The sequence below is a fragment of the Rhinichthys klamathensis genome, unplaced genomic scaffold (genome assembly GCF_029890125.1).
Source record: "Rhinichthys klamathensis goyatoka isolate OS25496 unplaced genomic scaffold, OSU_Roscu_1.1 h1tg000103l_1, whole genome shotgun sequence".
In the NCBI taxonomy this organism is placed as follows: domain Eukaryota; kingdom Metazoa; phylum Chordata; class Actinopteri; order Cypriniformes; family Leuciscidae; genus Rhinichthys; species Rhinichthys klamathensis.
The window spans coordinates 2,248,683-2,262,593 of record NW_026606642.1 but is presented as its reverse complement, the minus strand read 5'-3'; the positions used below and the strand labels follow the sequence as shown (position 1 = coordinate 2,262,593).

The following is a 13,911-nucleotide window of genomic DNA, read 5'->3' as shown; positions in this document are numbered from 1 at the left end:
ATGCATTACTTCTATATAAGTTGCTCAAGCAAGTGGTAAAATATGTAACCATGTACTTATATTAAAATCGCAAACATTTTAAATGAAAATTTAAAATTGACAAAAACAACCGACTCTCATGCCTTTTCTTTTGCATTTACATTTTAATACAAAAAATCTTGCATGTCACAAAGAATTTGTTTTTCCACCTCCACGAATGAGACGAGTGTCGTTCATTATGTTGCCTTGTTGAGGTGCATTGTAGTTTGTACGGATAGCCTACTGTATGAACGAGATCGTTATAAATATCCGGATAAGTTACGGCTGGCAAAGGTGGCAATAAGGACGGATCTTTACTTAAGCTTGATTGGTGTGGACCCACATCAAATAAGCATTATCTTCTCTTGATACCGACGAGATGAAGCCAGGCTACTGCTCCCCTCAACTCAAATCTGCGCGCGGTTAGGGGCAGCAGGACAGATGTCATGTCAACAATATGGCCGCGGTTAGCTACTTCCGGTGTTTGCGAATAAGTTCTATGCATTTAGTGTGACCGGGTTGATATGGCAACCAAACTTCACTGGTGAAACGTGCGACAAACGGACGGTCAGGATGACGTTTTGGCAGGGGAAAACTGATCAGAAAATGTAACGAAAATGTAACAGAACATTGTAGAAATGTAGTGGAGTAGAAAGTATAATAATTGCTGCAAAATGTAACGAAGTAAAAGTAATAAGTATGCACTATTGATTCTACTTAAGTAAAGATACGTGAAAAATTTACTTAAGTATTTGTACTTCGTTACATTCCACCACTGTCTAAAAGTAGCCTACACAACAGCCTTTATCAATAATCACTGTGGCAGAAAACATGTTATACCACAGGACGTTTACATGATTTGGGCAGGTTATTATTTTAGTATTGTGTTATTCTCTCTCTCTCTCTCTCTCTCTCTCTCTCTCTCTCTCTCTCTCTCTCTCTCTCTCTCTCTCTCTCTCTCTCTCTCTCTCTCTCTCTCTCTCTCTCTCTCTCTCTCTCTCTCTCTCTCTCTCTCTCTCTCTCTCTCTCTCTTTCTCTGTGTGTGTGTGTGTGTGTATAGGAAGAATTACCGTATCGATGTAAATATAACTTCACATGTGATAGCCTATGTTAATATCACTATAAGTGATTAATGATGAGTCAGATTAAATATCTGTAACTTATATTTGACTGTTTCTGAAACATCAGTATATTTTATCAGTATCAGTTTTCGTGAAAAAGGAAGTCTGATGGTGAGGTTCATATTAACAGGAGAGGAAATAAAGACACTCTTTACCCACAAACTTCTGACACAATAATCAACGTGCCTAACAATAATACACACATATTTTCCATCCGTCAGGTCAATCTACTTTTTCTTTTTTAAATAAATGAGGCCGCAGAAGTTTCACTTTGACTCAGTTGCTGGTGTCACATTCTGTGACTCGTGTTGTGTCTGCGCTAGAAAATAAATGCGCTGTGGGTTTCTGTGGAGCTGTGGTTGAAGAAAATGTTTATGTTCAAATGCAACCGTAGTGGGGGACTGAAAATCGTGTTTACTTTGAAATGTATTCCTTCTATTTTCATTTTATTGCATTCTGTTTGCAAATCAGTCTCACTGAAGCTGTATGACTTGTATCAAATGCATTCATGTAGAAAATGCATGTATTGAACATGTGTACCTAATGTGATGTTCACACATTCACAGGATAAAGTTAGGCCACTCCATGAATTGTATTCTAACCCTTACTCTATAAGTACATGTAGTTGATTAATATTAGGCCTACTTAAGCTATTTGAGTAAGTGCACTGTATACGTCACCTTAAAATAAAGTGTAACCGATCGTTTGCTCACCAGACCTTAATATGAAAACTTGTTAGGAGATGATCAACGATATTTGCTGGTTTGACTGATCATGATGTTCCCTTTCGTTGTCACTCCGAGTTCCGTCGGATGACGACGAATGGGGGTTTCGCTTAGAAAGCCTATCGACTTCGAGTATACAAAACGAGCCAATGGCAAACAAATGCCATGGGTCTGCGGAATTTGCATGGCGCAACTCCGCCCCACCTCGTGGGGATAAAAGGAGAAAGCCAGCAATATGCAGATATGTTTTTGCTTCGGAGCCAAGATGTTCTCTTCACTCCTGCAGTCTATTCTCTGACTATCTTCGAGAATCTTCAAGACGAGCAGCTTCCAGTCGGTGTTGGTGTGATGGCGTGTTCCAGCGAGTTTCACATTCCTGCCTGCTGATCTGAACAGCTGTGTGCTTCTCCCTGGGCGCTTCAGCACTGCTGCAAGCTTTTCTCACACAAAAAGAGCGTGCACGCGGCGCGTCTTTTTAAAGACGATCTGCCCGTGCATTTCTGAGTGCGGTAGTCTGATAGATTCAGCTGATGGGCACGAGCGCTGTTTTGACGTGTTTGGGCTTCGATCACGTTCGAACAGCGCTCGCGGATGCGTCACGTTCTCTTAAGGGAACATGACCATCGCAATGTAACGGTCAAGACTCAATGAGCTCAACTGAGTGAGAGTCCCCTCATCCACACCCCGATCTATTTTCTCCACGTGAGAGAATACTTTGGCTGGTGGCCAGGGTGACCTGAGATGGCTGGTGTGGAACTAAACCGCCGATTAATATCCGTGGTCCACACCCCTCTCTTTAACATTGCAACCCGCGCGGTTCTGAATGAGTTAGCTGGTCAGAGCCACGTCCTAAGGACGCCGGCGGGCCGGCATCTCATTCAGTTCCCCGGCTGATGAAATCATGTCTATCGCCGCGTCACAAGGTGAGCTGGAGTCCTTTGGAAGTGAGGGCTCGTCTATGTTGCCACTCTCGGGTGTGCAACATAGCGAGTCTGATCCAGAGTTGACAGCTATGCTTCCCGGGCAGCCGCGAGTATCGGGCATGTGTGGATTACTCTGCCATGTCTCGAGCACTCAAGGCTGATGATTGGTTTTGGGGAGGCGAACCCCAAATCCTTTCTACTCGGATGTGCATGAAGAGGTTATGAGATCGTGAGAGTCTCCTTTGACTTCGCGACTGCTCAGCAGCCTCTTCCACCTTCTCTGCCCTCGAGAGGCCGCGGCCATGGGTACACTGGGGTTCCCCCCGTGGAGTGTTCTGTGGCAGCACGTCTGTGCCCCCACAGCGCCTCCACCTGGCGTGGCGACCCTAAGCACCCCTCCAATGCCTGTAGGTTTTTTGTCTACTCCGGTGGCAAAGACCTATAGAGCAGCGGACAGGCTGCCGTCTCACTGCATGTTATTGCCATCCTTCGGGGTGCTCAATGACATGCACGAGGGTAGGGCTGATTCAGGGCTCATCTAAGAGACTGCCTGCCGCCACCGACCTCGCTCTACGAGTGACGAAGGTGACCGCACGCTCCCTGGGTCAGGTGATGTCCACTTGTGTGGTCAGACATTTCTGGGTTAACCTGGTTGATATGCGCGAGGCTGAGCGAACCGCTTCCTCAACTCCCCCATATCCCAGGCTGGCCCTTCGGCGGCGCGGTCGAGGACTCTGCCCAACAGTTCTCGGCCGCCCAGAAGCAGACTGAGGCTACCAAACACGTTCTGACCCCGCGGCCAGCTGCTGCCGCCGGCTCAGACGCCTCAGTCAGCTTGCCGCCGAACGCGCCCTCCTGCGACTTTCGCCCCCTCCCGCCCGGCCCCAGCAGCTCCGGGCCGCGCCGTGGAGGTGGTCGCAGGAAAGCGCCCCAGCCCGTACCAGCCCCGCAGCCTGCCAAATGCCGGGCAAAGCGGCGCTCCCGTTACGGGCAGCTCAGAGATGGGTTGCGGTTCTCCAGGAGGTGGTTGCAGGGCCACTCCTTTCCCCGGTGGAGGGCCGGGGGAGAACCTCTGTTTCCAGAGAGCTGACTTCCCATCTCTAAGCACACAGAGTTCTCGGACGACACGGTGCGCCGCCCCCGGGCCGTGCACCCCTCGTCCTCCTCTGTCCCAGAGCCGGATGACAGTGCGCGCCGTCCCCGGACCGTGCCGCTCTCATCCTCCTCTGTCGCCAGACCCCTGGCAGAGTAGACCCCCGTGGAACGTTCGTCCTTCCCTGGTCTCCTCTGTCAGGACTCTGCGGTCTATGACTGTACCCTCACACCGGGCCGCTATGCCGTCCACGTCTGGGTCAGCCATACCGCCTCGCTGCTCCACCGACGGGAAGTCTGTGGTTCGCGTGACCCCGCTGGTACAGTCCTTGGGAGCCTGGCTAGAGCTTCCCAACCTGTCCCGCTGGGTCGCACGAACGATCAGGCTCGGCTACGCGATTCAGTTCGCGCGGTCTCCTTCCCGCTTCAGGGGAGTCCGCTCCACTATGGTCGGTGGCAATGCCCCTATCATGAGAGCGGAGGTTGCTACCCTGCTGGCGAAGGGTGCGATCGAGACTGTCCCTCCAGCCGAAATGAAGACCGGCTTCTACAGCCCGTATTTCATTGTCCCGAAGAAAACCGGTGGGTTACGGCCAATCCTGGACCTGCGCGTTCTGAACCGCTCCCTTCACAGGCTGCCGTTCAAGATGCTCACCGCCAAACGCGTTTTCGAATGTGTGCGGCACCAGGATTGGTTTGCAGCGATCGACCTGAAGGACGCCTACTTTCATGTCTCCATCCTCCCTCGACACAGACCGTTCCTGCGGTTTGCTTTCGAGGGACAGGCATATCAGTACGCAGTTCTCCCATTCGGGCTAGCCCTGTCTCCTCGCGTCTTCACGAAGGTCGTCGAGGCAGCCCTTGTTCCCCTCCGGGAACACGGGGTTCGCATTCTGAACTATCTCGACGACTGGCTAATCCTAGCTCACTCTCGAGACCAGTTATGCGAACACAGGGACTTGGTGCTCCGCCATGTAGCTCGTCTGGGCCTTCGGGTCAACTGGGAGAAGAGCAAACTTTGCCCCGTGCAGAGGATCTCTTTTCTCGGTATGGAGATCGACTCGGTCGCCATGTCCGCGCAGCTTACGAGCGAGCGCGCGCAGTCACTGCTGACTTGCCTGAGACAGTTCGAGGGCAAGAGTGCGGTTCCACTGAAACTTTTTCAGAGGCTCCTGGGGCATATGGCATCCGCAGCCGTGGCAACGCCGCTCGGATTACTTCATATGAGACCGCTTCAGCTTTGGCTTCGCGACCGAGTCCCGAGGTGGGCATGGCAACACGGCACTCTCCGAGTACCAGTTACTCCGGCCTGCCGTCAGACCTTCACCCCGTGGTCGAACCTCAGTTTTCTACGGGCCGGTGTGCCCCTGGAACGAGCTTCCCGGCACGTTGTTGTACAACAGATGCCTCCGCCACGGGCTGGGGTGCCATGTGCAATGGACGTGCTGCCGCCACCGCCTTTGGCACGTCAATTGCCTCGAGTTGCTGGCTGTACAGCTCGCCCTGCGCCGCTTCCGAGCCGTGCTCTCGGGCCAGCATGTACTAGTCCGATCAGACAATACCGCGACCGTAGCGTACATCAACCGTCAAGGTGGTCTGCGCTCCCGCCGTATGTCGCAACTCGCCTGCCACCTCCTCTTATGGAGTCAGAAGCATCTGAGGTCGCTTCGTGCCATTTATATCCCCGGAGCCCTGAACTGTGCAGCCGACGAGCTCTCACGGCTTCAGCCCCTCCCGGGAGATTGGCGACTCCATCCCCAGTCGGTTCAGCTGATTTGGGACCAGTTCGGGGACGCATAGATAGATCTGTTTGCCTCTCACGACTCGACCCATTGCGCCCTGTATTATTCCCTGACCGAGGGCACGCTCGGCACGGATGCACTGGCGCACAGCTGGCCGCAGGGCCGCAAATATGCAGACCCTGCGCAAGGTCAGGGAGGACGAGGAGCAGGTCACCTTGGTAGCGCCGTACTGGCCCACCCGGACCTGGTTCTCCGAACTTGTACTCCTCGCGACAGCACCTCCTTGGCCCATACCTCTGAGGAAGGACCTACTTTCTCAGGGACGGGGCACCCTATGGCACCCTCGTCCCGATCTTTGGAACCTCCATGTGTGGCTCCTGGACGGGACGAGGCAGGTTTGAGTACCCTACCACCAGCGGTGGTGGCTACCATCACTTCCGCTAGAGCGTCGTCCACGAGACACGTCTACGCGTTGAAGTGGAACCTCTTCGTCAACTGGTGCTCTTCTCACCGAGAAGACCCCCGGAGATGTTCGATCAACGTCGTGTTTTCCTTCCTTCAAGAGGGGTTGGAGCGAAGGCTGTCTCCCTCCACCCTCAAGGTCTATGTCGCCGCTATTGCCGCACAGCATGATCTTATAGAAGGTAAGTCGGTGGGGAAGCATGACCTGATCGTCAGGTTCCTGAGAGGAGCGAGGAGACTGAATCCTCCTCGCCCTCCTCTCGTACCCTCTTGGGACCTCGCAGTGGTCTTAACCGCCCTGCGTAGTGCTCCCTTTGAGCCTTTACAGTCAGTCGAGCTTAACTTCCTGTCAATGAAGACGGCGCTTCTGACTGCATTGGCCTCCATCAAGAGGGTAGGGGACCTGCACGCATTCTCCGTTGACGAAGCGTGCCTGGAATTCGGACCGGCTTACTCTCACGTGATCCTGAGACCCCGGCCTGGATATGTGCCCAAGGTTCCTACCACTCCCTTCCGGGACCAGGTGGTGAACCTGCAAGCGCTGCCCCCGGAGGAGGCAGACCCAGCCTTGGCACTGCTCTGTCCAGTACGTGCTCTCCGCATCTATGTAGACAGAACGCAGTGTTTCAGGACCTCAGACCAGCTCTTTGTCTGTTATGGTGGGAAGCTGAAGGGAAAGGCTCTCTCCAAACAAAGGTTGTCTCACTGGATAGTGGACGCCATTGCTTTGGCATACCAACAGCAAGGTCGACCGTGCCCCCTTGGTGTGACTGCCCACTCCACCCGGAGTGTGGCATCCTCTTGGGCTCTAGCGCATGGCGCCTCGCTAACAGACATCTGCAGAGCTGCAGGCTGGGCGACACCTAACACATTCGCCAGATTCTACAATCTCCGAGTGGAGCCTGTGTCCTCTCATGTACTCGCTTCAACCAGCTAGTACCGGACCCGCTCAGGTGTCTTCGCTTGCTCGCCATTCCACTCTACGGACTGGATACGTGCGATATTCTCCTCAGGTGAGCTTCTCCGAAAGCCCTGAGTTCCTCCAGCACTCCTGACGTCGGCGCCAGTGTCTCTTGCCTGCGCGTCGGCTAGGTGCCTCCCGTGTGCATGGTACCTCCCGGAGCTACCCCCACATGTGTATTCCCACTGTAAGCCTCTCTGAGCATGTGTCTTTCCCTTGGCAAGCCACCTTGCCACCCCTGGGGTTGAAATATTCCACCTGCGGCTGGATACCCCAGTGATTCCCCATATGCATCCCTCGGGTCATATGTGTATTTCTAAGTCCCCCCCCTCTGGGTTGGCAGTAATTGCATACTTCCCTAAGACCTGGGATATGCTCCCCAGTGTACCTTGGTATTCCTGTGTTAAATAGGAGTCCTTCGTCCGTGCTAGTCTCACGACAGGGATCTCAGATTTACGCAGGGCACTGGAAGACAGCTGAGAAGTGGCGTGATTAGACTGGTATCCCCATTCGTCGTCATCCGACGGAACTCGGAGTGACAACGAAAGGGAACGTCTCGGTTACGGATGTAACCCTCGTTCCCTGAGTAGGGAACGGAGACGTTCCGTCTGCCTGCCACTTCCGCTGTACCGCTGGAACAGCCGAGTTCAGTCTTGGCTCCTCAGCGAAGAAACATATCTGCATATTGCTGGCTTTCTCCTTTTATCCCCACGAGGTGGGGCGGAGTTGCGCCATGCAAATTCCGCAGACCCATGGCATTTGTTTGCCATTGGCTCGTTTTGTATACTCGAAGTCGATAGGCTTTCTAAGCGAAACCCCCATTCGTCGTCATCCGACGGAACGTCTCCGTTCCCTACTCAGGGAACGAGGGTTACATCCGTAACCGAGACGTTTTGCCTCATACATCATACTGGGAATGAAGCTTTGCAGTGGGAACAGCGCCATCTGCTGGCTCGTGACAGCCATATATCCTGGAATGCATGTTTCAAAAAATCAGAACGCTTCCTGAAAAGGACATATAACTGCCATACATATTATTTCTGTTATGTTTTGTTATATTAGTTTAATCTATTCATGGATATTGAGTGTTGATGACGTTAGGTAGCTACATTTTGCGTTGCACACAGACACTCTTTAAGGTGCAACAGGAAAAACAGACTTTTGGTGAGAAGTTATTCTCCGTGTGTAGAAGATGCACTTTTTTTACAAGAAAAAATGTTTTTCTTTTTTGTTTTTTGAACCGGGGTGTTTCAAGTGAACTCTTTCCCTATTGGTTATGCAGCCAAGGTTACGTTCGTATTCTCCGAGTGTATTTGTATTTACCTCTATAGCTAGTGTGTGTGAACGTACGTTTATCTTTTACATTGTCATGCTGTAGTTTGACAGTGGATTTCATTGACGGTGAATGTGATGACGGATGACAAGTGGAATAAATCCATCAGTAGAACCATGTCGTTTATTTCCTGGAGGGAGTGATAGGACATTTTCTTCCTACATAATTAGGCTAAATATGTTTTATATATATATATATATATATATATATATATATATATATATATATATATATATATATATATATATATATATATATATATATAATTATCCACACACACAAACAAACTATAAAGTCGATTGTTGATAAATGATGAATAACATACTGCTTTGAAAACTTTCAAAGTAGCCGACACCTTATATATTTCAACCAACCAAATAAAACTCAACTTACGCAATTTAACGTAAAACGAAACTTACATCACGTGATTTCCTCAGAAACGACACGCCTGGATCATAGACCTGGATAGGTTATTTTACCACGCAGACTGAAGAAATAAAGGCACACTGTGTACTATCGCTTTCTTAGGAACATCGCAACCTCTGATCTAGGCTACTCCGTGTCCTCAATCATCATTCACAGGGCGTGTGACCGCTCCGGGGAAAAGACGATTCAGAACAATTCAAGATTCGATTAAAATCATTTAGCTTGTGAATGTGACTTTAAAGTACACAACAACAGCCTTTATCAAGAATCATTGTATAGTGGCAGAAAACACGTTGTACCACAGGAAGTTTACATGATTTAGACAGGTTATTATTTAGGATTTTGTTATTCTCTCTCTCTCTCTCTCTCTCTCTCTCTCTCTCTCTCTCTCTCTCTCTCTCTCTCTCTCTCTCTCTCTCTCTCTCTCTCTCTCTCCTCTCTCTGTATTGGAAGAATTACTGTGCGAATGTAATAACTTCACATGTTATATGTTAATCTAACTATAAGTGATGAATGATGAGTCCAAATAAATAAAAGTCGCAACTTACGCAATTTAACGTAAAACGAAACTTGTACTATCTAAAACGAAACTTACATCACGTGATTTCCTCAAAAACGACACGCCTGGATCATAGACCTGGATAGGTTATTTTGTAAAAATACAACCACGCCTAGACTGAAGACATAAAGGCACACTGTACTATCGCTTTCTTAGGATCATCGCAAGCTCTGATCTAGGCTATCCGTGTCCTCAATCTTCACAGGGCGTGTGACCGCTCCGGGGAAAAGACTATGCAGAACAATTCAAGATTCGAATAAATTGATTTAACTTGTGAATGTGAACAACAACAAAAATAAAATAAAAATGCAGAAAATGGAAGGTTATCGTGTGTTCACTCTGTTTGTTTTTCTCGTTGATGGTAAGTCCCTGACTTTATATTTTTGATAGGCAATGCATTTGACATAGCCTACCAAATGCATTCTTGTAGAAAATGCATGAATTGAAAGTGCGTGTCTGTAGGCCTATGTGATGTAAATTGCTTTGGATACATATTTTGCATATGTCTCTGCCGACTGCAGGTGTAATGCATCACAAACATGCACAGGACAAAGTCCCTCCATGAATTGCATAATCCAATCCGTTTCAATAGTTTAAGTTTGCGCAATGCTCATGTTTTTTTGTTTTGTTGTTTTTTGGCGAGCTTCCGTGACAGCATTCCCTTTGTTCTGTCTTAACCTGTTTGACCAATGCCAGCAAACAGTCACTAGCCAATTTTACACATTTAATGTTTTTAATATAGCCTATAATGTAAATGAATCATTCCCTATTTCCCCCTTTCTTGTTCTGTGCCCACAAGTGAGAACAAAAAAAAAAAAACCCCGAAATGTATAGTGTTGTTCACGTGATTTTCTGAGAAACGATCGATACTTTTCTTAATATAGCCTACAGATTACCTTGAGCCTCTGTTTCATACATAACACACCACTAATAAATGCTCGTCACTGGTTTGGACTACAGCTCTCCCTGAATAACCAAAGTCCTCTAAAAGCAAACAGACCAGCTGACTGCGCAGTCTAGGCCTAAAACCAGGAAACAAGCTCAGGCTGGTGTAAAGTGTTTATCAGAAGGAATAACAACTCCAATATATTCACCTTGAATCATGACCGGTTGGAAAGGCATTGCTATCTTACTTATTATTAATCGTGATGAGTTGACTATTAGGCTATGCAAATGTTTGCCCTAACTTCAGAAATAGTATTTAATACGGAAGAGGAATAGGACCAAGCAATAATATATATATATATATATATATATATATATATATATATATATATATATATATATATATATATATATATTTAAATCATCTCGAGATTATAGTCAATATAATGAATTATAATTATAATTCATTATTCTCCTTATAAAATAGGCCTATTAGTCATTATAATTATGCGAATAAAACCATCTGGAGATTAAAGTAATTATAAATGTGAGATTAAACTCGTTGAATTTCGAGAATTATTTTTTTTTTTAAATACTATGTTGAGAAAAAACTCCTTACATTTCGAGAATAAAGCCGTTGTTTCGAGAAAAAAATTAGACATAAATTGTTAAAAGAAATTCAAAAGTTTTATTAACATTTTATTTCTACCTTTTCTTGAATTTTTTTTTCTTAAAACACGTTTATTCTCAAAGTATAGTGAGTTTATCTCAACATTTTATTTAGAGTTTTTTTTTTTTTTTTTTGCATTATAAGGACTTAAATCTCAAGATGGTTTTATTTATTTATTTTTACTATTGCTTGGCCCTAATCCTCTTTTGTAATAGTCCTGTATGAAGTATTTTAATATTTACATGTAAATATGAGGCTGTAAAAATATACATTTCTTTACCACGGAGATCTTATGATTTAAGATCTGCTGTCATTGGCTTTCTCCTAATCAAACACATTGCTGTGTTTTTAATGTGTTAAAGTAATTATTGTCCATCTTTCTCTCCAGGTGTGTTTTGTGATGAAATGATGACCGTATCAGTGATGGAGGGAGATTCAGTCGTTCTACACACTGGTGTTACCAAACAACAACGTGACAAGATGCTGTGGTATTTCAACAACACTCTCATAGCTCTGATCAACGGAGATCCCAGAACTAGCTGTCTGTATGATGGAGAAGACGGGAGATTCAGAGACAGAGTGAAGGTGGACTATGAGACCGGATCACTGACCATCAGAGACATCAGATCTGAACACGCTGGACGTTATGAAGCAAATTTCATCCAAAGCAAGAGCTCAGGAACCAGCCAAAGCTTGAACAGAAACAGCAAGTGTGACAGCACAAAAATCACCAGAAAAATGAGCAACATCGGCGACACCATAAAAACATTCATCGTTTCCGTCAGCTGTGAGTCACTCTGTCATTTTCCTGCATCATGTCTTTTTTGGCAAGATTACACTGAGACTGTTCAGTCCTTTTCAGTAGACATATAGTGAATCATTCAACATTATGGTGATATTAAAAATATTGTCAAAGGTTCTTTTTCTGACTGCCTATATATCAAACTTTTTAAAAATGTATTTTATTCGCTTGTACTTTCCAGCTTCTCTGTCTGTTCCTGACAAAACCAGTGAGGAATTGGACGAGACGGGGAAGAAGCGGGAGTCTGACATGAGTATGTTTCTTCTCCCTGTCTTTTTTAAAGTCGTGTGAATCAGTGTGTGTGTTTGTGCTGAAAGGCACAAACTGTACACTTTGGTCTCGTTTGTCTAAAAGCCATTGTTCCAGAAGTCTTGTGTTTTTCTTATTTGCTAACCCACGCCTTGCTGCTGTGTTCTTTCTCCTGGCAACTGTTCCAAACTTGCCATACTTGTCCCGTCTTGTGTAATTGCACTGCCACGAACTTCATCCTTTCACACACAAACTGAGGCCTGTAGAGTCTGAGGTGTAGCTCTGGGTGGTTCGTGATTTCTCTGATCTTAGGGTGAAATTACTGGGACGCCCACTCCTGGGAAGATTGGAACTGTCTTGAATGTTTTCTACTTCCTTACTGTATAGAATAATGGACTTCAAATTGTTTGGCAATGGCCTTGCAACACTTCATAGATTAATGGCAGCAACATTTATTTCTCTATGGCTACATTCAGACTGCAGGTAAAAAACATTTTTCTCATGTGACTTTCAGATCTGTTTTTTTTTTTTTTTTTTTTCAAGGCGGTGTGAACAGCACAAACCACATAGAATCTGATCTTTTCATTTCCCGTTCGGGTCACTTCCATATGTGATCCTAAATCAGATACAGGTCAGATGTTTTGCTATTTGACCTCAGTCTGAACAGTCATATGGGTATTCATGTGACTTTTACGTCATTTTAGAGCAACAATCGTCACATTTCTACACTCATGGGAGTCACTTCAAATATTGTACACGCCTGAAGTCATCAAGACAGTTTCGATAGATAGTCAGTGTCAGAACTCATAATCATTACAGTGATACAAGCAAAACATCATAAATGTTTAGAAACTCTGCTCTCTTTCTTCACATCCTCTTTGTTTTTTATATATTGCTTGCACATTAATTTTCTGTCTTCTGCAGCAGATCACACTATACATGAACGCATAATCGCTTACTTTAATGTCCTCTGTGTTTCTGTAAGACAGCGTGTTGCGTGACGTCTTATTATCGGTCTTTAGCGCATACGAGTCAGTTCAGGACACTGATCTGTTCACACTGGAATCTGATATTGGCCACATTTAAAACAATTTAAATGTCTTTCCTGCTTTGCATTGTGTTAACACACACCTGAAGGCTCCAACAAAACTTCTGCTGTTATAGAGGTGATCACACTTGCTGAAGATTAATTCATCAAAGGCATTTGATTATCAGCGCTAAGACTGCTACTAACCCTCTTCATGCTTATGTTAACAGTAAAAGTGTACTTAGTTTTTCATACATGGCTTCTCCATTTTGTCTTGAAGATTTGTTTTTTTTAAATTATGTCCTGGAACTCAATAAGGGTTTAATTTATTTTTTCACATGAATGGATATCCAATTGCTGTATCAGATCCACTCCCACTAATAGCTGTCTGTGTTTATCTGTTCCAGGTTCAGTTCTGATGCCAGTTTCTGTAGCAGTAATATGTGCTGTTACTGCTCTGATGTCTGCTGCTGTAGCTGTTGGTGTGATGTATCTTCGCCGCAGGAGGTCTACAAATGGCAAGTGCCACCTACATATATTTTAGTAAGAGGAAAACAACATCTTTATTGTGCAAACTTAGAATTTAATTGTTTGTAATTTATTTTTTACAGCAGAAGTAGAGAAAAACAAGCTTGAGCATCTGTTGAAAGTCTGAATATGAGGTAAAATACTAAACTACTGTAGTGTCTGTGATGGATTTTTTAAAGTAATCATAACTAACATTTATTTTTCACCCAGGAATAACATTCATATGATTCTGACTCCTAAATTTTTCAAAAACCTTTGGTAAACTCAGTCAGTGTCTGTTTGTTTGTGAATCACGTCTAATTATAACAAAAGGGAAAAATCAACTAGACAGATATCTAAATGTATAATTTAGTGTTAAAAAAGGCGTCATTCGACTCAGTGTGAGACT

At 45.8% G+C, this 13,911-nt stretch overlaps 1 protein-coding gene across 2 annotated transcripts in view; it reads left to right on the top strand.

Annotated features, from left to right (window-relative positions):
• Positions 1-9,633: 9,633 nt before the first annotated feature.
• Positions 9,634-13,911, top strand: part of LOC130086917 (uncharacterized) — a 181,872-nt gene continuing 177,594 nt past the window's right edge. For both annotated transcript variants that reach the window (XM_056253147.1, XM_056253146.1), the window contains exons 1-4: positions 9,634-9,723; positions 11,306-11,704; positions 11,901-11,972; positions 13,403-13,513. In XM_056253147.1, the coding sequence (XP_056109122.1) occupies positions 9,669-9,723; positions 11,306-11,704; positions 11,901-11,972; positions 13,403-13,513 (637 nt within the window). In that variant the 5' untranslated portion in view covers positions 9,634-9,668. The remainder of the gene's footprint in view (positions 9,724-11,305; positions 11,705-11,900; positions 11,973-13,402; positions 13,514-13,911) is intronic.